At 45.7% G+C, this 23979-nt stretch overlaps 1 protein-coding gene across 1 annotated transcript in view; it reads left to right on the forward strand.

The window, feature by feature from the left end:
• The first annotated feature begins 6565 nt into the window (after window positions 1-6565).
• Window positions 6566-23979, forward strand: part of LOC124622924 — a 66082-nt gene continuing 48668 nt past the window's right edge. The window contains exon 1 of the mRNA XM_047148712.1: window positions 6566-6720. Coding sequence (XP_047004668.1) covers window positions 6585-6720 — 136 coding nt within the window. The 5' untranslated portion in view covers window positions 6566-6584. The remainder of the gene's footprint in view (window positions 6721-23979) is intronic.

The raw sequence follows: 23979 nt of genomic DNA on the forward strand, positions 1-23979 counted from the left end.
ACGACAAGAACTGTGGAGATCAGGTGCAAAGAACATCAGAGGCACACTAGACTAAGACAGGTGACTAAGTCAGCCATTGCTGAACACTGTCTAGAACTAGATCATGCCATGAAGTATGAGGATACCAAGATTCTAGCACAAACACCCAGATTTTGGGACAGTGTTATAAGAGAATCGATTGAGATTAAAATGGCTGACGATCTTATGAATCGTGACACAGGGTACCAGCTAAGCAGAGCCTGGGATCCGGCTCTGGAATTGATAAATGAGCAACGGGGCCAGCTGCAACACTACACAAACAGAAGAGCCAGAGACATGGAGATGGTAAACGAGCCCCTGACGGACTGCCAGGAGCACCAGACCGAAGATGGAACACCCAGAAGTGGGACTGGTGGGCGCGGACCGCAGAGGGAACATAAAGAGCCGCAGCAGACGAAAAATGGAGCGGCAACGCTCCAACAGGTCGTGGTGAGCGGGCGTGGACCGCAGGGGGAACGCCTGGTACCCCAGACCGTAGATGAAACCCCCAGGAGCGGGTTTGGTGGGCGTGGACCGCAGAGGGAACACCTAGAACCGCAGCGGACGGAAAACGGAGCAGCAACGCTCCAGCAGGTCACAGGGAATGGGCGCGGACCACAGAGGAAGCGCCTGCAGCCGTTGGTGGAGGGGGAAGGCCATAGGCATAAATACTGGACCAGGTCCACTCGAGGAGCCCAGTCGAGTTGTGGCAGCCGTAGCGTGCAGGTCACTGTTGCACGCGGCGCTCAGCTCCTGCGGGAGAGTCAGCGAGGAGATCGTACTGCGCGCGGGTGGCAAATTGTCGTGTTGCTGTTTTAACGGCAAAAAAGCAAATTGTCAAACCTAGCGCGCAGTATGGTTAAGATGAGCAGCGTGGGACGTGATGTCGCAAGAGGCGGCAATTCGGCGACAGAAGAAGCAGTTTCCCCCGCTCCCGCCCTGTACATCAAATGCAGGGAGGTCGAGTGGGTGGAACTCTATGATGAGATGGGGCGGAGCTGCGATAAGGAGGTCGTCGTTGAGTCCGTTGACTCCGACGAAACCATCAAGCTCCAGGCCGCTGACTGGAACGACTACGGGGCCCTGAAGGTCCTTGTGGCCGCTCACACGGTGGACGCCCCGGGAAGAGGTGCGATGGGTGCGATGAGTCAAAAGACCCGTCACAAAGAAGTCACCAAGGCGCTCCTGAGGGGCCTGCCTTGGATCCTCACGGAGCGAGCGGTAAAAGAGGGACTGCGCCGCCAAGGTTTTGTTGAGGCAACCGTCAGGTTGCACAACAAAACCAATAGGAAGAAACCGCCTCTGTTTATTGTCGCCACACCAGCGGCGGACAATGGCGGGGGCATTCTTGACATCCGGAAGCTCTTGTGCTTCCACGTGCAGCCGGAGACTCTCCCCCCCCACCTGGACACGAAGCCACAGTGCTTCAAGTGCCAGGAGGAAGGACATGTGGCAAAACACTGCCGCAACGCCGCCAGGTGCGTCAAGTGCGGACGTCACCATGACACCCGCACCTGTACCAGCACCAAAGACGTCAAACCGACGTGCGCCCGCTGCGGCGGTGAGCACGTCGCAAACTGGCGCGGATGTCAGGCCTTCAACGGCCGAAATCCCGCCACCGCAAAGGAGACGGCGCCCCAGACAAAGAGGCGACGCCGCAGGAGAAGGAGGCGACAACGTTCTGCAGCCGCGGCGAACAACAGAGGGACGGAGGAAACAGCGAGAGGAGGAGGCAACGCCGCGGGAACAACGGCGGCAACCGGAGGAAACTCGACGACGGCCACCGCTCACGTGCGGCCGCCTTCCCCCGCCGCCTGTGGCAAGGGTGGTGGAGGGGGGCGGCGGCACGACGCAGCAGGTGGGAAGACGGCGGCGACAGCTGGTCCCGACATCGAGTCGGCCCTCCGAGAGGCGGAAACACGATTCCGCATGGTTCTCCATGCAGAGATGGAGGCCGCCTGCCTCACCCTCCGTGAATCCCTCCCCCACGACACCACCAAGAAGACGCAGGCGCTGCAGACGGATGAGCTGCATAAAGACGACCAGGCCACACAAACGGCCTGGCCGAAGAAGTTGACCATCGGTCGAGCCATACAGGTCTCGTCAGAAGGCACGGGAGCACTGGGAGCACGTCAGGACCAAAGCGTCCAAACCAAGGAGTTCGTCAACCACTGGAAAACCCTAGTGGACAGCGAAATCCTGGACGACACCATCCCAAACTTGGCCGACCGAGATGAACATCAAATGAGCTTCCTGCAAAGCAGGGAGCTCATAAGAAGAAAGGAGGAAGCCCTAGAAGAGCAGTTCCGAAGACAGAGAGATGAGCAAGAGGCGGAGCGTGACAGAAGACGCGAAGCCCGCCGTGATCGCCAGCGGCAACGCTGGCAACACGGAAAATAAAGAGAAGGCAAGACACAAGCAGTTCTGGCCGGGTTTTGCAGGTTTTCCTTGGCCGCTAAGGTAAATACCGGAACTGTCCCCTATAAACTCCTGCAAATAAATTCCCAATTGGGAGAAATGCCCCCCCCCTTCCTTGCACCCCAGCAAAAAAGAATAAAGAGAGCCAAAGCAGAATAACCAAACCAAATGGCTGAAAAGAGCATCGCGCGCTCTCAAGCAGCCCGCCCTTCTCCATCTGAGAAGGGAATGAAAAGTGCAAAAAAAAAAAAAAAAAAAAAAAAAAAAAAAAAAAAAAAACCACACGAGGAGCAGTTTCAGGTCGCACCTGATGAAGGTCTCGAGCTACGTGACCGAAATATCGTGCAAGTACGACGCTGATATCCGGCAGAACACCCGACAACCCAAGATGTCATTAGAACGCCGGGAAAGCCTGAAGAGTTACATCAAAAGTCTCTACGGGGAGGAGATGTATCAGAATATGAAGAAGCTGGACAAGCTACGGCAGAAGAAAGGGAAGATGCTGAGTTCTCCCAGTTTTTTCTGAGGTGTCGAGATGGAGAAGTGGTACCAGTATTTGCAAGAATTAAACATCACATCAACTCCAGAGCGGCGAACAAGATAAAACGCAGAGCTAGCATGGCACTGGTGAGAGAGAGGATTCGAGATATGCGCCACAGGTTAAATGTTGTGGCCAGGGAGCTGTTACACACTCATCTGTACATGGCAGCCTCCTTAACAAGAGAAGATTGGGATTGGGTAGACCGTGCCTCCTGGTCTTTAGCTGAGTGTGCTAGAAGGAATGCCTCATCTTGCCAATCTGCAAAGTTTGACCGCATGAGCAAGAAAGCACAGCAGATGGAAGAGACACGCACGGTGACGAATCTGAGTGGCATACAGTTTGATGATACAACCTTAATGGTACTCAGCAGGGGTCTCAACTTTGCTACGACCCCTAGAAACGTACCCATTTCAGGTTTTGTCAGTGCAGTAGAGCAAGTTGCAGCCACACTTCCACCTAATGTGGCAGAGGAAGTCCGCCGAGAGACCTGCAGGGCGCTCACCAAGGCCAGGCCGCCGAAATCGAACATCACAACCGAGGAGAGGCTTGCACTCAAGAAACTACGGGAAGACAACAGCATTGTGGTACTGCCAGCAGACAAAGGGAACTCCACTGTCATCCTGCAGCGAGTGGATTATGATGAGAAAGTACGCCAACTTCTGGAGGACCCTGCATACAGAATTCTGGAGAGTGACCCCACAGACAAGGTGGCCAAGAAGACTAGTGCTCTCTTGAAGGAAACAGGGATGCCCAATAAGATCATCAGACAACTACAGGAAAAAGCGCCAGTGCCACCTAGACTGTATGGTCTGCCTAAAATACACAAGGAGGATGTGCCCCTACGTCCTATTGTCAGTAATATTGGGGCACCTACGTACACAACAGCCAAGTACCTGAAAGGTCTCCTGGCTCCATATGTGGGGAAATGTATTCACCACATCCGCAACTCAGAAGATTTCCTGCAACGCCTCAAGCAACTGCACATCACAGGTTCGGACATCATGGTTAGTTTTGGTGTGGTATCACTGTTCACCAGGGTCCCACTGAAGGACTCACTAGAACTGATTGCAGAGAAATTTGATGGTGCTCTGTTGGACCTGTTCAGTCATACACTGACATCCACGTATTTGCTGTACAGAAACCAATATTACGAGCAAACTGAAGGTGTAGCTATGGGCATCCCACTGTCCCCTGTGGTTGCCAACATGTTTATGGAGAGTTTTGAGGAGAGGGCATTGGAGACAGCCACATTTAAACCCACATGCTTCTTTAGGTATGTGGATGACACCTTCGTGATCTGGCCACATGGGATGGACAGGCTCAATGAGTTTCTTGAACATCTTAACTCATGCCACCCTAATATCAAGTTCACCATGGAACTGGAGAAGAATGGCCAGCTGTCATTTCTGGATGTACTAGTCCAGAGGAAATCAGATGGATCAATTGGCCACAGTGTGTACCGAAAACCTACACACACTGATTTATATCTGCAAGCCAGCAGTTGTCACCACCCTGCACAGAAGAATGGGGTTCTGAAGACTTTAGTCCACAGAGCACGTGCCCTATCAGACCAAGAGAATCTACCCATAGAGATAGAACGTCTCAAAACAGTTTTCTCCAAGAATGGATACATGGACAGACAAATTGAGAGGGCACTCCGACCAGCCACTATACCACAGGTTCCTGAAGAAGACCAAGATGAAGCAAGGAAGGTGGCATATCTGCCCTATGCTGGCTCTATTTCTGCCAGAGTCAGTAGGATCCTGCGTAAACACAATATCAAGTGTGTTTTCTGTCCATCCAACAAGATCGGGGGACTGCTGGGGAGTGTCAAAGACGACCTGGGGTTACGAAAAGCAGGGATTTACCATATACCTTGTCAATGTGGCATGTCCTACATTGGCCAGACGACAAGAACTGTGGAGATCAGGTGCAAAGAACATCAGAGGCACACTAGACTAAGACAGGTGACTAAGTCAGCCATTGCTAAACACTGTCTAGAACTAGATCATGCCATGAAGTATGAGGATACCAAGATTCTAGCACAAACACCCAGATTTTGGGACAGTGTTATAAGAGAATCGATTGAGATTAAAATGGCTGACGATCTTATGAATCGTGACACAGGGTACCAGCTAAGCAGAGCCTGGGATCCGGCTCTGGAATTGTTAAAGGAGCAACGGGGCCAGCTGCAACACTACACAAACAGAAGAACCAGAGACATGGAGATGGTAAACGAGCCCCTGACGGACTGCCAGGAGCACCAGACCGAAGATGGAACACCCAGAAGTGGGACTGGTGGGCGCGGACCGCAGAGGGAACATCCAGAGCCGCAGCAGACGAAAAACGGAGCATCAACGCTCCAACAGGTCGTGGTGAGCGGGCGTGGACCGCAGGGGGAACGCCTGGTACCCCAGACCGTAGATGAAACCCCCAGGAGCTGGTTTGGTGGGCGCGGACCGCAGAGGGAACACCTAGAACCGCAGCGGACGGAAAACGGAGCAGCAACGCTCCAGCAGGTCGCAGGGAATGGGCGCGGACCACAGAGGAAGCGCCTGCAGCCGTTGGTGGAGGGGAAAGGCCATAGGCATAAATACTGGACCAGGTCCACTCGAGGAGCAGTCTCAGGTCGCACCTGATGAAGGTCTCGAGCTACGTGACCGAAATATCGTGCAAGTACGACGCTGATATCCGGCAGAACACCCGACAACCCAAGATGTCATTAGATCGCCGGGAAAGCCTGAAGAGTTACAAGAGCTTTCCTCTTATCTTGCACTCAGGAAAGAACTTAAGCGTCAAGTTATCGATAATTGCTACACTTCGGTCCCCCGAAAGATTCTCACGTTGAAAATGTCTTCCTTCCTTCCTTTTTTTTCTCTGTAGCAACCCAATGTCGCACATTGAATTCGTCTAGTCCATACTTTCATCCAGTCTCTGTGTTGGTCGCGGTTTTTGGCATAACGTATAGCTGTAAGTCTGAAACCCGCATCGTAACTGCGCCGCATTCCTTAGTTTGGTTACACTTTTCACTCTGAACGGTCGCTCATATCGGCATAAATCAGGCTTTCTTACCACTATCCAACTCAAACTGAATTACAAGCCAAAGAGACAATATTAGCAGACCCACAAAACGTAACGCCAATAAAATACCAGTATAAGTTTGCAATGCTGCATAATAAAATGCCTTGCCAAAAGTTCCGGTTGTAGACGCTAGCTATAATGCTGCAAATGGGCATATCTTTTTACAGTAAGCGCCTGTAAAAAGACAACGTCGAGGAGAAAAGAAGCATCCAATCTTTTTGATGATGAAATTTCGACAAAAATGTTGGCTTATATTCGAGTCAGTACTGTATGCAGGAATCTGACAACCCAACCACGTTCAGAAACGGTTGTGCGTTTACTTGGGAGCGAATGTTAATTGTGCAAGGAAAAGGAGCTGTTGTCAAGGTAATTGTTTTTTCTACGTACTTGCCTAGACAAAACACCGGTTTCTGGAGTCGTCCACTGATAACTCTCCCGAACAATAAGCTGTGCGATAAGCTACCTCTACCGCCTGCAGTAGCGCTTAAGAATTTGTTGGCATCGTTTTAGTCTGGAGGAAGAAGACATGTGGGCGGTGGCAATGCTGCTGGCTGCTGCTGCCGTTACGGCCCCTGAGGTAACAGCGATGACCCCTCGCTGCGAAACGGACAGCCGCGTTGTGAACCAGGCGGCTCGCAACGGATCTCTTTGGGCGCTACAAAGTGAGTTCCGCAAATGGCTTTTGCCCTGAAATAACATTCAAGAATTATGTGTTCCACTGATCTACGAGGGATACTTTATAAATAATGCTCGCAATTTTTTTTACTTACACTTTTATTTTTTATTTTTTAACATTTCTTTACGGTCCTTCTATATAGTCTCCCAGCTTCTCTATGACTGAATCCCACCGTCTCGTAAGTCCTATTATTCCATCCAGGACACCACCTTTGTTCATTTGTCGAATGGCTCGGGTAACGGTGGTTGAAAGCTCCCCGAGAAAAATATAGCGGTGACCACGAATAGGTTTTTTCAGCTGCGGGAGCAAGTCGGTCTGGTGGACTCACGTACAGATTGTAGGGAAGATGCCGCAACACTTCCCATCTCTATTTGCGAAGTTTTTGGGCTATAAGATTGCGGACGTTGTCGTGCAGAATGAGTGGCTCAGCCTCGAGCAACTGTGGTCGGGTTTTGTGCATTTTTCTGAGCAGCTTCTGCATGAAGCTACGAGAATACACTACTGTGACACCTGCTGCAACAAGGGACTCTTTCTGTCATGGTGATTCCTTGGCGATCATAAAGTGTCCCGAGTCCCGGTCCGGCTCACAGTTTTAATCTGCCAGGAAGTTTCAGCTAGCTTGCAATATGTAGACGTTTCTGGTTGCTTTCAGCAGTCAAACACTATGGGACCCATCTCGCACAATTTTTTTCTCTTCTTCAAATCATTTGTCGGAATACGGAACACTGGTGTTGCGGGAATTCCGGAGGCTTCAAAGAGTTCCTCACAGCATCTACCACGAGTGTCACATTTCGTTAATCTGTTGACGTTTTTGACCATCCCGGTCTTGGAATATTGCCTACGTTCATAGTACCACCACGAATAGACTGACACAACGTGAAACTGTGCTACGGTCCATTTTAAACTCACCACAAACTTCACTTAAAGCATTAGGGATTTATGTCTGGTTTTTGCAGCGTAAAGTTTCGATCTTAATGTACGATCTCTGGTCTTCAACAGTCATAGTACACGAGACCCCTCGCAATTTTATGTTAGAGTACACAGAGAAAAAATCAAAAACACGTGCTTCTTCCTCAATCTCCCAACTATAATTGACGAAATTTTCATTGTCATCGCATCAAAAAATTAACAGTGATATCAACTTGTGCATTATTTACGAACTGTCCCTCGTACTTGATATGTTTTAGCCTTTGCAGTTTTTTTCATTTTCTCCATCGACACCATCTTTAAGGCAGAGCCGTAAAGAATTTGACATGATTATCAATGTTGGTTACTAAACGGTTTTCTTCTCCTAGAACGAATAACGTCTACAAATATAGCTTCGTTATGCGATTTCACGAAAAATGTGGAGGAATCATTAATTTCCTCCACAATATAGTCCCTACATATCTTGTTCGACGCTTTAGAAGGAGCCAAAAAAATCAAAATTATTTGTACAGTACGTTCAGTTGTGACGGTGTGTTTCATTATTTTATTTTATTTTATTTTATTTTATTTCTTTACTTTTCTTCATATTATGCTGGCTAACGTGTACCAAGTTGCGACTTCAGTTTTGCACACGCCATTTGCCGTTTCTTGAGTTCACAATGTTGTTGTTGTGGTCTTCAGCCCAGAGACTGGTTGGATGTAGCTCTCCATGCTACTCTATCCTGTGCAAGCTCCTCCATCTCCCAGTACCTACTGCAGCCTACATCCTTCTTAATCTGTTTAGTGTATTCAGCTCTTGGTCTCCCTATACGATTTTTACCCTCCACGCTTTCCTCCAATACTAATATTCTTCCATATTTTAGACTATGTTGTCAATCATTTGTTTCCCCTTGATATTTTTACAGACTTCTTATCTTTTTGCGTAGATACATTCCTAACTTTAATACTTAAAGATTCCCTGACACTACTGCTTTTGATTTCCTAGAGTAGTTGAAAATTCAATTAATTTCACGCTCAAAGTTAATCACTCTCTCTTTTGTCGTCGTAAGTTATACACACCTGACTATTAACCACCAGGAAGGATAGAAAATTACGAAATACTACTAATTGTACGTACACTGTACAGTAATTGTACGTACACTGTACAGCAAAAATAAAAGTGATTGAATTTTTAGGTGATTTGTGGGTACACAGGGTGTAAATTAGTACACAGAGCTACCACCTATGGTAGCAACAACGGCCCTAACTCAGCTAGGCATCGAGTGGAATTGAGCCTGGTTGGCAGATACGGGTGTTCCACGTTGCTTCATCTCCACATCAGAAGTCGTGAACCACAGCAGCTGGCGAGTGGCGGTGGAGAGTTTCTCGAAGATCCACACGTGTTAAGACATTTGTCCTACTGGCAGACAGGAAATCATTTCCTGTTTCGTTGAACGCGGTAGGCCGCTGACGGAAACACAACCGCACCCGCTCTTGCACACTTCCCTGTCCGACTGGAACCGACGTCCACACATGTCCTCCTTTAGGTCATTAAAGACGTGAACATCACACTGTAGAAGATGCGAGCTGTACGGAGAATGTTCCAGTGTTTCCCGGACAAACTGCTGAATGCAGCCTCCGTCCGATTTCCAATGTAGGGGCGGGCGTTAAGGTGCCACAGGATGATTCCGTCCGATAGCTTTCCTGGCTGTTTTGACTTTATGGCGCGTCGCTGTTTGTCTAAAGTGTTTTCATAGGGCTGTGCATTGATTGTGGTTCCACGCTCGAGGAACTCGACCAGGAGAGGACCGCTGCAGTCGAAGAGGAAGGTCACCATGACTTTACCGGAACTTGTGGGAACAGCTTCGATCAAGCAATCGATATTTCTCATATATCTTATGCAAACATTCATGGCTAGAGTTCCATCATCTGTATCGTGTACATCTTCATCACAGCAGTGGCGGTCCACAGGAATGATAAGTGCAATAGTTTTTTTATTACTGCAGCTGTAAATATGAGGGGGAGTCAAATGAAAACTGAACACCCACAACAACGGGACCTTGGAATAGTTCCACTCAAAAGCAATCATCACACTTTCCCCACTGGAAGACGAGACGATCAATTCCTGTTTCGCACAACACGGTTGGCCACTGATGGATCAACAGCCACACCCACTTTTACGCTTCCTTGTCCGACTGAAACCAACGCCCACGCACGTCTTTCAAATGGTTCAAATGGCTCTGAACACTCTGGGACTTAACATCTGAGGTCATCAGTCCCCTAGCACTTAGAACTACTTAAACCTAACTAATCTAAGGACATCACACACGTCCATGCCTGATGCAGGATTCGAACCTGCGACCGCAGCGGTCGCGCGGTTCCAGACTGAAGCGCGTAGAACCGCTCGGTCACACTGGCCGGCGCGCGTCTTTCATCAGGTCGCCAACGACGTGAAACTCACATGTCGGCTATAAGGAAAGTGTTGAAGTGTTTCCCAATCAAATCGCTGAAGCGTAGCCTCTGTCTGATTTGCAGTTTGGGGGCGGGCATTACTGTGCAACAGAATGATTCCGGAACTTGTGTGAACAGCTTCAGATTTCATGGGCAGGGGAAAATGTGGGTTGTTTCTACTGTCGGCTTACCGTTTGCCTTCGGGCTGTCGGAATGCTGTTGAATGAGTTCATTCTGTTGCACAATAACGCCCTCCGCCACATTGCCAATCGAACTAAGGCTGCGCTTCAGCTACTTGGTTAGGATAGACTACAACACCCTCCGTACAGCCCAGATACTCCACCGTGTGATTCTTACATCGTTGGTGACCCGAAGAAAAACGTGCGTGGAAGTCGATTACAATCGGACGCAGAAGTGCAAGAGTGAGTGCGGTTGTGTACCCGTCAGCGGCCGACTGCGTTCCACCAAACGAGAATTGACCGTCTCTTCTCCCAGTGGGTAAATGTCTTATCGTATGTGGTCATTACTTTTGCATGGAACCATTCCATGTACCCGTTGTGGCGTGAGTTCGGTATTCATTTGACTGGCCCTCATACATACGGTATATACTCTGAAAACGACTGCGCAGGGTTACCCTTTAATTGCTTCATTGCGTGCTTTGAGCGTTTCATTTTATCCATATTGGATATGAGGTCATGGTTGTAAAAATCAGTGTTAAAATGTCAGCTCCACCGCCTATTTACAGTGTAAAAAACATCAAAATTATCGTATTTCGAAGGTCAGGTCTTCATCTTCAGAAAAACTGTACGAGAATCTTTGAAAGTGACCGATATAAAACATAAACATGAAGAACAGTAATAATAAAACAACAGGGCTAATTACCTTGCAGCTAAGTCCTCTTAAGGGGGTAGGACGTCAAACATGCCGACTTGGAGCGGGACAGACACCCCAGGAAATTTTACTTTCCACTATCTATACTTTTACAAAGAAATTGATAAAACTTTGTCAGCATGACCAGGAAGGATTCAAGATTCACACTCATAGCAGTGAAAGTTCAAAAACCTAAAAAAATAAATCTTTTACATGTGAAATTTCATCATTTTTTCACTTACTATTGTCTGCATTTGTTGCTACAGGTACACTTTTCTTCGTAAATAAGAGAGATTTTTTGATGAATTTTTGCACAGCATACAAACCATACTTACAGGAGCATGAAACTCTAGAATTTATTTAATTTATGAAAAAATGAATGAGCTATTACATTTTAAACTTCTTATTTAGAAAAAAACTCAAATTTTGTAGTTAATAATCTAAATTTTTACCAAATTTTTTAATATATTTGGAAAATTCTAGAGTTTCATACACCTGTAAGTATGGTTTGTATGCTGCTCAAAATTCATCGAAGAATCTCTCTTACTTATGGAGAAAAGTGTACCTATAGCAACAAATGCAGCCAATAGCAAGTGAAAAAAATGATGAAATTTCACGTGTAAAAAAATTTATGTTGTTATGTTTTTGAACTTTCACTGCTATGAGTGTGAATTCTGAATCCTTCCTGGTCATTCTGACAAAGTTTTATCAATTTGTTCGTAAAAGTATAGACAGTGGAAATTAAAATATCCTGTGGTGCCTCTCCTGCTCCAAGACGGCCCGTTTGACATCCTACCCCCCGTAAGAAGTATTTTCACATTACCGTCAACTGATAATATAGATTAAAGAAGCTCCGAAGACAGAACTCTGTGAATAGGGGAAAGAAAGTCATGGACGTGATTCAGGATTTGGGGTGGACATCATTAAAACAAAGACGTTTCTCGTTGCGGCGGGATTTCTCATGAAACTTCGATCACCAACTTTCTCCTCAGAATCCGGAAATATTTTGTTGACGCCAACCTGCGTAAGGAGGAACTATCATCATAATAAAATAAGGGAGACGAGGACTCGCAAGGAAGGATATAGGGGTTCGTTTTTTCTGCGCGCTGTTTAAGAGTGGAATAGTGAAGAATTATTGCGAAGGTGGATCGATGACCCTTTGCCAGGCACTTAAGTGTGATCTGCAGAATATTCATGTAGATGCTGCAGGATGTGGCTTTTAGGACGACACAAGGATTGTGTACACCTACTGCCGTTGTTGTGAAACTGTCAGTACGCAGGACAGCACATGGAACTCCTTTTAATCTACTTTATCAGTTGACTGTTATATCGAACAACATCTTAAGAGGTCACGGCTGCAAGGGGAGCAACCACGATATTTTATTATTATTTTTCTCCTTGCTGATGTTTTATATGGGTCACTTTTAGAGGTTGTCGCACGGTTATTCTGAAGATGAAGCCTTGACCTTCGAAACAATTACATTCGAGTGTTTCTTGCACTGTAAGTATGAGATTGATACGATATTTCAGCATTGCTGTAAGTCTTGTCTACGCTATCCGTATGGCAGCGATACATAGAATTCGTCTGAACTAACTACTTGCCGCCACTCCCGTGTCCAGTGTTGTCGTTGATTGCACTGCTCTCGACCCGCCTCACACTGCTGCAAAGCAAGGGATCCTGCAACAGTGAACAGTGGTCGTCGTCGTAACAGTCCGGGATGCTCCGGACGTCGACACACCGTCCGTACGCATAGTGTGTCCGTAGGCGGCGAGAAGGAACACTCGCCCCCGCCCATGGAGTCTGGAGTACAGTGCTTTTATTCATTACAGAACTCTCATACACTGCTAGAAGTTCTAATGTGTCCCGTTAAAAAAAAAGAAATGAATGTGTAATGAAACGATTGCACTTGAAATCTTCCAAAATGTAATTTTTTGGAAGTGGGATACATCACAGTCACCACTGTAGGAGCACGTTACAATCGCGAATAATTAGAATTTCACGTATCAGACTGTATTATAACTCTTACTTGGCCAAAGACGGTTCCTTTATAAGCATTGCTCGGGTGTTCGTTTCGTGTGAGGAGCAGAGAAACTTGGTGACGGACGACCGTGATAATATGGAATGTACTGCACCCAAATGATTTGCATTATACGCAAACTGTAATCGGACTTTCTAAAGAGAACATTATATTGCAAGGTTCGACTTGCAGAAAACGTAAAACGTATATGAGATAGTGCGGATGGAGCGAAATCGATACATTACCAACTCAATCGCTTCCCAACGTAATTAAACATCTGAAAGATAACAGATCCAGAATATACTATTAGTAATTGCATTTTTACTAAAAGTATACTATATAAAACTGTAATTAATCATAAATATCATCATGCTTTGTATTAAAGTTACGAGTAACAAGAAAATGTGTCCTTACATGAAGACGGACTGAAGACAAAAGGTAATAGCGAAGAGATTTTAGTGCGTTAATTGCACTACTGGCCATTAAAATTGCTACACCACGAAGATGACGTGCAGCAGACGCGAAATTTAACCGACAGCAAGATGATGCTGTGATATGCAAATGATTAGCTTTTCAGAGCATTCACACAAGGCTGGCGTCGGTGGCGACACCTACAACGTGCTGACATGAGGAAAGTTTCCAACCGATTTCTCATATACAAACAGCAGTTGAACGGCGTTGCCTGGTGAAACGTTGTTGTGATGCCTCGTGTAAGGAGGAGAAATGTTTACCATCACGTTTCCGACTTTGATAAAGGTCGGATTGTAGCCTATCGCGATGGCGGTTTATCGTATCGCAACATTGCTGCTCGCGTTGGTCGAGATCCAATTACTGTTAGCATGGGTTCACGAGGGTAATACGGAACGCCGTGCTGGATCCCAACGGCCTCGCATAACTAGCAGTCGGGATGACAGGCATCTTATCCGCATGGCTGTAACGGATCGTGCAGCCACGTCTCGATCCCTGAGTCAACAGATGGGGCGTTTGCAAGACAACAGCCATCTGCACGAACAGTTCGACGACGTTTGCAGCAACATGGACTATCAGCTCGGAGACCATGGCTGCGGATACCCTTGACGCTGCATCACAGACAGGAGCGCCTGCGATGGTGTACTCGACGAATGGCAAAACGTCATTTTTTCGGATGAATTCAGGTTCTGTTTACAGCATCATGATGGTCGCATCCGTGTTTGGCGACATCGCGGTGAACGCACATTGGAAGCGTGTATTCGTCATCGCCATACTGGCGTATCACCCGGCGTGATGGTATGGGGTTCCATTGGTTACATGTCTCGGTCGCCTCTTGTTCGCATTGACGGCACTTTGAACAGTGGACGTTACATTTCAGATGTGTTACGACCCGTGGCTCTACCCTTAATTCGATCCCTGCGAAACCCTACATTTCAGCAGGATAATGCACGACCGCATATTGCACGTACTGTACCGGCCTTCCTGGATACAGAAAATGTTTAACTTCTGCGCTGGCAAGCACATTCTCCAGATCTCAGACTAACTGAAAACGTCTGGTCAATGGTGGCCGAGCAGCTGGCTCGTCACAATACGTCAGTCACTACTCTTGGTGAACTGTGGTATCGTGTAGAAGCTGCATGGGCAGCTGTACCTGTACACGCCATCCAAGCTCTGTTTGACTCAATGCCCAGGCGTATCAAGGCCGTTATTACGGCCAGAGGTGGTTGTTCTGGGTACTGATTTCTCAGGATATATGCACCCAAATTTCATGAAAATGTGATCACATGTCAGTTCTAGTGTAATATATTTGTCCAGTAAATACCCGTTTATCATCTGCATTTCTTCTTGTTGTAGCAATTTTAATGGCCAATAGTGTATGTCTGACCCATAGTAAGGGAAAACTGGATTCAAAAAATTATAATAATTAAATTTCTTGCCTACTAATTGTCTTTGGTAACTATTTTTTACCCTTTAAATTCTCTCTGAATAGCGTAACTGAAACAAGATTTGCAATTCAATGAAATTTTACTTTACCTTTCTTAGTTAAACCTAATTGATGGGAATGCTTTATTGCTGACATTTGTCAGATAATCCACTTATTATGGGTTTCAATCTATTTCATTAAAGACAGTAATATTCAAAAAACATTATATAAAATTGCTGTTACCCCACGTCCTTCTATTCTTGTTGGGAATATTAGTGGGAAGCTCGAAGCACATATGGACATCAGTAATTCAGTATGTCCTCGATCAGAACTATCAGCAATGAAGTATGTATCAAAACCTCCACTATCCCTTCACTGTTATTTCTAATAATTGCTTAATGATATTTAAAACGTTTCCTGTTGGGGGATTTTAGAGTGTCAGAACTGCTGTCTCGTATGTTTCCAGTTTTATTACTGACGTACAGCACTCAAATAGCTGCGCAGTGCATATTCACATAAGTCTATAATCAGGACTCTTAACGAAGGCCCTCATCTCATTTTCCTCATCTTCAACTTCTGCGTCTTTCAAGTGATGGTCTCTTATGGAGAAAATACCTTTAGAAATATCTTTAGATTTTTGAGTGTTTTCTGTTTAACACCCATCGGAAGATACATTATGACTAAAAAAAACATCTTATATTTTATAGGAGAAGTCCAAATGTGTCACGATTGTTAAATTTTTTACTCTACAAACCCAATTTACTGCAGCAACTGTGTCTATAGTTATTAAGCAGCTCTGTCTTCCGGAATCACTCACCCTAGAAAAGACTTAGTGAAAATACTGGAAATGACAGGAACTGGGCAGACAACGTTCTGGTTATATTCAGTGGTTCTGTAGATTACCCATATAAGTTACCTCTTACTTTATAGATTCAGATGTAGCCCATGTCATGTGTGGTGCAATCGAGTGAAGGAAGACTCATCAGTCACAGCCATGTGTGATCACTCCAACATGCTGAGCGCCTCATAAAGCTCTGCCTTTACACGTTCATCGGAACGCTGTCGCAGGCAGCAGGATGCTGGGGAAAATCCGACAAACGTGAAGTTTTCACTATTTCGACATGGTGTCTGTGTTGTTGAGTATTCGAATACCACACCTGAGAAGTAGATCTCGCGTTTGTAATTAAGGATAGTAATAATTAAGAGAGTATAATCAATGAAAAGTGTAATAACAATTGCTTTCAGTATTGAAACTATTACCCCACACAAGGAATGACATTCGTAATTGAATGGGGTTTACCGATATTGACTGTCAATTAGCAGTTTCATTCCAAATGGAAATTTGAACTCCCATGTAGTATACAGGGTGGTCCATTGATCGTGACCAGGCCAAATATCTCACGAAATAAGCGTCCAACGAAAAAACTACAAAGAACGGAACTTGTCTAGCTTGAAGGGGGAAACCAGACGGCGCTATGGTTGGCCCGCTAGATGGCGCTGCCATTGGTTAAACGGATTTCAACTGCGTTTTTTAAATAGGAACCCCCATTTTTATTACATATTCGTGTAGTAAATAAAGAAATATGAATGTTTTAGTCGGACCACTTTTTTCGCTTTGTGATAGATGGCGCTGTAATAGCCACAAACATATGGCTCACAATATTAGGCAAGCTGTTGGTAACAGGTAGGTAAATTAAAATACAGATCGTAGGTACGTTTGAACATTTTATTTCGGTTGTTCCAATGTGACTCATGTACCTTTGTGAACTTACCATTATTGAGAACGCATGCTGTCACAGCGTGATTACCTGTAAGTACCACATTAATGCAATAAATGCTCAAAATGATGTCCGTCAACCTCAATGCATTTGGCAATACGTGTAACGACATTCCTGTCAACAGCGAGTAGTTCGCCTTCCGTAACGTTTGCACATGCACTGACAATGCGCTGACACATGTTGTCAGGCGTTGTCGGTGGATCTTGGTAACGAATATCCTTCAACTTTCACCACAGAAAGAAATCCGGGGACGTTAGATCCGGTGAAGTGTGGGCCATGGTATGGTGCTTCGACGAACAATCCACCTGTCATTAAAAATATGCTATTCAATAGTGCATCAACCGCACGCGAGCTATGTGCCGGACATCCATCATGTTGGAAGTACATCGCCATTCTGTCATGCAGTGAAACATCTTGTAATAACATCGGTAGAACATTACGTAGGAAATCAGCTTACATTGCACCATTTAGATTGTCATCGATAAAATGGGATCCAATTATCCTTCCTCCCATAACGTCGCACCATACGTTAACCCGCCAAAGTCGCTGATGTTCCTCTTGTCGCATCCATCGTGGATATTCCGTTGCCCAATAGTGCATATTATGCCGGTTTACGTTACCGCTGTTAGTGAATGACGCTTCGTCACCAAATAGAACGCGTGCAAAAAATCTGTCATCGTCCCGTAACTTCTCTTGTGCCCAGTGGTAGAACTGTACACGACGTTCAAAGTCGTCTCCATGCAATTCCTGGTGCATAGAAATATGGTACGGGTGCAATCGATGTTGATGTAGCATTCTCAACACCGACGTTCATGAGATTCCCGATTCTCGTGCAATTTGTCTGCAACTGATGTGCGGATTAGCCGCGACAGCAGCTAAAACACCTACTTGGGCATCATCATTTGTTGCAGGTCGTGGTTGACGTTTCACATGTGGCTGAACACTTCCTGTTTCCTTAAATGACTTAACTATCCGGCGAACGGTCCAGACACTTGGATGATGTCGTCCAGGATACCTTCAGCATACACAGCACACGCCCGTTGGGCATTTTGATCACAATATCCATCCATCAACACGATATCGACCTTTTCCGCAATTGGTAAACGGTCCATTTTAACATGAGTAATGTATCACGAAGCAAATACCGTCCACACTGGCGGAATGTTACGTTATACTACGTACTTATACGTTTGTGACTATTATAGCACCATCAATCAAACTATTGTGAGTTGTCATCACTAACAGTGGTGGCAAGTGGAAAATTCTGCATAAGAAAGCGAGAGGTATAATTTGCAGTATACAAGCTTACTTCAAGCGCAGAACACGTGTATGCACGCACCATAGCTGTTGCTTGGAACCGACAGTAAGCAATGGCTGTCCGTGACTCGACCTGCACGAACCGCCATCTTTCGTGCGGACTATAACAAAAATGGTTCAAATGGCTCTGAGCACTATGGGACTCAACTGCTAAGGTCATTAGTCCCATAGAACTTAGAACTAGTTAAACCTAACTAACCTAAGGACATCACAAACATGCATGCCCGAGTCAGGATTCGAACCTGCGACCGTAGCGGTCTTGCGGTTCCAGACTGCAGCGCCTTTAACCGCACGGCCACTTCGGCCGGCGGACTATAACAGCCCGTAATGTTCGTTAGGCTCATAATTGGTATGTTACACCCATGCTGTATCGTGTTTTCAATTTTGCGATGTGTTAGTTGCCAGTGTGTCTTTTTCGCATGTAGATCAAAGTTCGCATGTCAGATTAAAACGCTCTGGATAAAGGTGGATGGCACAAGGGACTGATAGTGGATCATAAACTAGGAGAGTATTTAAGTTACGATAATTTTTAGAGGACCCTGGGGAAAACATGCCTCATTAAGAACGTTAATTGCACCGCTGTAACAGCGAGTCGACAAGGCAACTATGATGCAATAAATGACACAAATATTGGCCAATAACTAAAAAATCAATAAATGTCAAACTGCTTATCAATATCGTTAGTGAGTTCCTCTCAGTGATACACTGATGATTTCCGATGTCTGGCCTGCCAGATGATCCTATTTTCTCCCAATATATACATTTCAGAGACTGATCCACTCATCTTCATCATAATATATCTGAAGCGATGTGACTTGAGAAACCTCTACTAGAGCTTCAAAAGCACTGAAGTATTGCAGGTATCTGTGGGCAATCCTAAAAACGCGAAATTCTGACGTAGTTTGGTGTAGCTGAGTACCGTTATCGATTATTCGAGAACCAGAACTGAAAACTGCAGTAAAATCTCCCGTATGCAGTTTCGGATATGCACGTCCTGACAGCATTCACGAGGAGGACCAGAACTGAAAATTGAAGTACTAGAAGAAGTTCCAGCTGTCAGTACTCGTGAATGATATCATTTCTCGCTTCCGTTTCGTTTCTGCTGGATCTTACTACGAGCATTTAGGCAACGAGTTTCACTTTTCATACGGAATACAGCGTTACGTTGAAAGTTATTTTTATAATGATTTTAGGTGTATCAGTGCGGAGAAGCGTCGTAATCGCACGAATAGCGCAACTTTCGCAAGATGTTCCGAACTGCACGGGGTCTGGGATGCGGGCGTTGCTCGCAAATCCGAACATAATGTGAGTCTCAGAAAGATTTATATGCGCTGTAAGTACCTTGCTCAAGTTTTCTGGACCACTGATCCGATCAGGACCCCAAAGGTTTCTCCAAGGCGTAATGAAAATTTTCCTGATAGTCAGCACACGCTCCACATCCATTACAGTGCCTCCACCAGCTTGAACAGTCCCCTGCTGATATGTAGGGTCCATAGATTCATGAGGTTGTCTCCATACCCGTACATTTCCATCCGTTCGACACAATTTGCAAAAGAGACTCGTCTGACCAGGCAATATGTTTCCAGTCAGCAACAGGCCAATATAGGTGTTGACGGAGCCAGGCGAGGCGTAAAGCTGAGTGTCGTGCAGTCATCAAGGGTACACGAGTGGGCCTTCGGCTCCGAAAGCTCTTATAGACGATATTTCGTTGAATGGTTCCCTCGCTGGCATTTGTTGATAGCACTGAACTGAAATCTGCAGGAATCTGCGGAAGGGCTGCTCTTCTATCACGCTGAACGATTGTTTTCAGTCGTTGGTCCCGTTCTTGCAGGATCTTTTTCCGGCCGACGCGATGTTGGAGATTTGTTGTTTTGCCGGATTCCTGATATACACGGTGCACCCGTGAAATGGTCGTAGGGGAAAATACCCACTTCATCACTACCACGGAAATGCTGTGTCCCATCGCTCGTGCGATGACCAAACAATTACGTTCAAACCCACTTAAATCTTCATAACCTGCCATTGTAGCAACAGTAACGGCTGCCCCAGACAGTTGTTGTCTTATATCGACGTTGCCGACCGCAGCGTCGTATTCTGCCTGTTTACATATCTCTGTATTTAAATATGCATGCTTATAGCAGATTCTTTGGGGCTTCAGTGTCGTATCAACGAGAGTGCTGTCCGTGTGTAGAATGGGGAAGGCCTGCAATCTATCTTTGTTTGACAGAGACCAGACCGTAATAGCCCGAAGGCTTGGCATGAGCATTTCGGAAACTGCATGGTTTGTTTGGTGTCCCAGGAGTGATGTGGTCATTGTCTTCAACAGATAGCGACACCAAGGTGAAACAATGTCCATATGTTGTGGGGTTGGACGGCCATCTGTCATTACAGATGTCGGGCATTGGAGTGTGGTAAAATAGGACAGGCGGCGCAGTGTGATGGAATTTAATGCTGGGCAGAGTACAAGTATGTCTGAACACACAGTGCACCAGACACTCCTAACTATGAGTCTCCGCAACCAATGACCCATAGATTTGCCAATGTTAACACCACGACATCGCAAATTACGGTTGACATGTCACTGGATGTTGGAGCAGAGGCAGAGCGTTGCATGGTATGATGAATCCTGATACCTTTTTGATCATACCAATAGGAGGGCCTGAATCCATCGTCTTCCAGGGGAACAGCTTCTTGGCACCTGTACTGCGAGACAGGCTGGTGGAGCTCCATTATGCTCTGGTGAACATTGACGTGGACATCCATGGGTCCAGCAGAGCTCGTGCAAGGCACCATGACTGTCAAGGAGTATATTACACTGGTTGCAGACCACGTACGCCCCGTCATGGCCGTCATGTTTCTCAATGGTAGTGGCATTTTGCAACAGGATAATGCTCCACGTCAAAAGGCCAGGAGTGTGATGGAATGGTTCGAGGAACACAATGGTGAGTTCCAGTTGATGTCCTAGCCCCCTAACTCACCAGATCTGAACCCAATTAAAAATATCTGTGACGTGATTGAACGTGGCGTCAGAGCTCATAGCCCCAGTCCGCAGAATCTACGGGAATTAGGTGACGTCTGTTGGTACATATGGTCCCAACTCTCTTTAGCAACCTACCAAGGCGTCATTTCTTCCATGCCATGATGTGTTGCCGCTCTTATCAGTGTCAAAGGTGGATACACCAGCTATTAGGTAGTTCGTCACATTTTTCTGACTGATCAGTGTACGAGGCGTGCTTTTTAAGTAAGTACCATTTTGAAAATTTAAAAAAAGATGTGCTAAGATATGTCAATAACTTTATTTTTACATGAAAGACTGTACCTTAATCTACTTTTCTATACATTTTCCGTCAATACTGAGGCACTTGTCATAACGTTGTACCGGTTTTTGAATACCCTCCTCATAGAAGTCTGCCGCCTGACTTGTTAGCCACTGCATCACCACAGTTTTGACTTCGTCATCTTCTTGAAGACGCTGACCTCCCAGGTGTTTCTTCAAGTGCAGGAAATCGTAAAACGTCTGTTTTCTCTCACCTTATTGTCCACCTCCTGCACCAAACTTTCATTAACGACCGAAGGACGCCCACGCCGTTGTTCATCATGCACATTTGTGTGGCCATCTTTAAATGCTCTCACCCACTTTCTTACCATTCCATCGCTCATAATGATTTCTCCATAAACTGCCCAGATCTCACAATGAATATTGATCGCTTTTAGGCCTTTAGTACTAAGAAATCTTATGACAGCCCGTACTTCACAATCGGTGGGACTCAACACAACGTAAACAAGGAAGAATCAGACTGTAATGGCGCCACTGCATAGACAACAGATGCAGGTACCCAGTGCGCATGCGCAGAACGCCGACCGCAGCGCTGCAGCCGCAGTGTAGCAAAGCGGTACTTACCTAGCAAACATGCCTCGTATAACTGCCTTGAGTGACTGGCAGTGACTGTGTGACTGCTCAGACAGTGGTGGCCTCCCACCACTGAGGCGGCTGTCAGCAGATGCCAGTCAACCTGTGGACAGCCTGATGGTGTGAAGGTGCCAAGTCAATAGCAGTCAGACCCTGCTAAGGCAGTGTCCTGCAGCAAATGGTGACAAAGTCTGGCGCTAGCAGATTGGTGGTTCATTTCAGACAGCAGACATGGACTTCGTCTCGGGACTAGTGGCTGATAACTGAGGGTACAAAGCACAGCTGAGACTGAGAGTCTAAATTATGTGGCGTATGTATACCAGCCAGGCTGGCTAGTGTTACTAACATGGTAGCACTACTGGCATCTAAGTCAGTATAGGCAGAGCTGCAGGATGTAATCACTAGAAAATAAAAGTATCATTTGCCTAGGCTTTCCTACCTTGTCAGTTCCTCCAGAAGCCTTCTCAGCGCTTTATTGTGCCACAACTCTGACCTTAAGAAGCACTGGACACAGTCTTCTTCAGTGCAGTGAATATGTCTTCTTGGATACTGAATACATATTCTTGTGCCATAGCAGTTAGTTACCGAGCTGTCATGCAGTACCCTCTGTTGTGGGACATTTTTCTCCAAAACTGCACTGTAGCCTTTATGAAATGTCCCCTTAGAAAAATTATAAATGACTGTGCTTAAACTGACACAATATTTTAGCACAACGCTATCTGACTTTCAATAACCTCTACAAGACAATGGCCCTGACTAACATTAACCTATACGTTTCACAAATCACTTACCTCACAAAAATCTTTGTTACTCGAACTACTGCAATACAGCGAGCACCACTACTGCCAGCTAAATAAAAGATTCAAACTACTGAAGGCACTAACTACTGATAGGCATAGGTAGCAAATGAAAGATTGTGATAGAGAACAAACAATGTATTTACCTTAATAGTGTTCCAAAGTCATCATATATATAGCAGTTCATGGCATCCAGTCTTACAAATTTACTGTCTCTGATGGACACGCGTGCAGATCATCCGCTCTCAAAACTCCGCCATTTCTCTCCCCACATACACCACTGCTGGTAGCTCACCTCCAACTGCGCAACGCTACGCGCTGTTAACAGCCTACTGCCCAACACTACAATAACAATGTTCCAACAATGCAACCCAGTCGCAGACTGCACACAGGACAGCCAGTGATTTTCATACAGAGCGCTACGTGACGTTACCAACATAAAAACCTAAACAGCCTACTTACATAGCCCCCATGCTCCCCACAAAAAATTTACAACTTGTTTTGGGCAATGGCCAACACAGATTTGATAAAATTTTCATAATTACAATAACAAAGAAATCAAATGCACACACTTATTGATTTTCTCACGGTCCATAAAGATAGTCCTGATCATTCATCAAGGTATTAATTACAATTTTATGCACAATGTCTGAGCAGTAAAAGAAAATGCATACGGAAGTAGTGGATTTCCATGCAGTCTTGAAGAACTAGTGTTGTCCTTCCAAAGGAAAGACAGTGCCGACCCTTGACATGCAGACTGGTAATGGGCCACAACTGAGCAAACCCACAGCATAGTCAGTCAAAGTTTTGAAGAATGTTGGTAGGTAGGTCATCACACAGCAGACCCACTGTAGTCCTGGTAGAGATTATGGTATTGGTGGGCCACCAGAGGTGCAGACCCACTGCAGTCTTTGTAGAAATAATGGTATTGGTGGGCCATCAAAGATGCATACCCACTGTACTCCTTGTAGAGACGGCCAGCAGCCATCTGTTGCGACTGTGAATATGCACAATCACCATCGAAGAGTCTTTCGGAGAATATAGCAAGTCCATAAACCAACACTTGTGCACTCACAAAGTTTTGGAATTGTCCTTAGAACCAGCAATGCTGTTAATCAGTCCATTGCTGAATTATTAATACACGTCCAAACACTAACAGTCCTCTTTTTTCACATATTGCGCATATCCTATGACCAACAGAAATATGCGCAGTGAAATGAATGTTTACAAGTTACTTAATTTGATGAACTGGTGTCAATTACAATTTTATAACATGAGAATAAAATAACATAGGTACAAAATAC

This window comes from Schistocerca americana, chromosome 7 (genome assembly GCF_021461395.2).
Source record: "Schistocerca americana isolate TAMUIC-IGC-003095 chromosome 7, iqSchAmer2.1, whole genome shotgun sequence".
Lineage (NCBI taxonomy): Eukaryota > Metazoa > Arthropoda > Insecta > Orthoptera > Acrididae > Schistocerca > Schistocerca americana.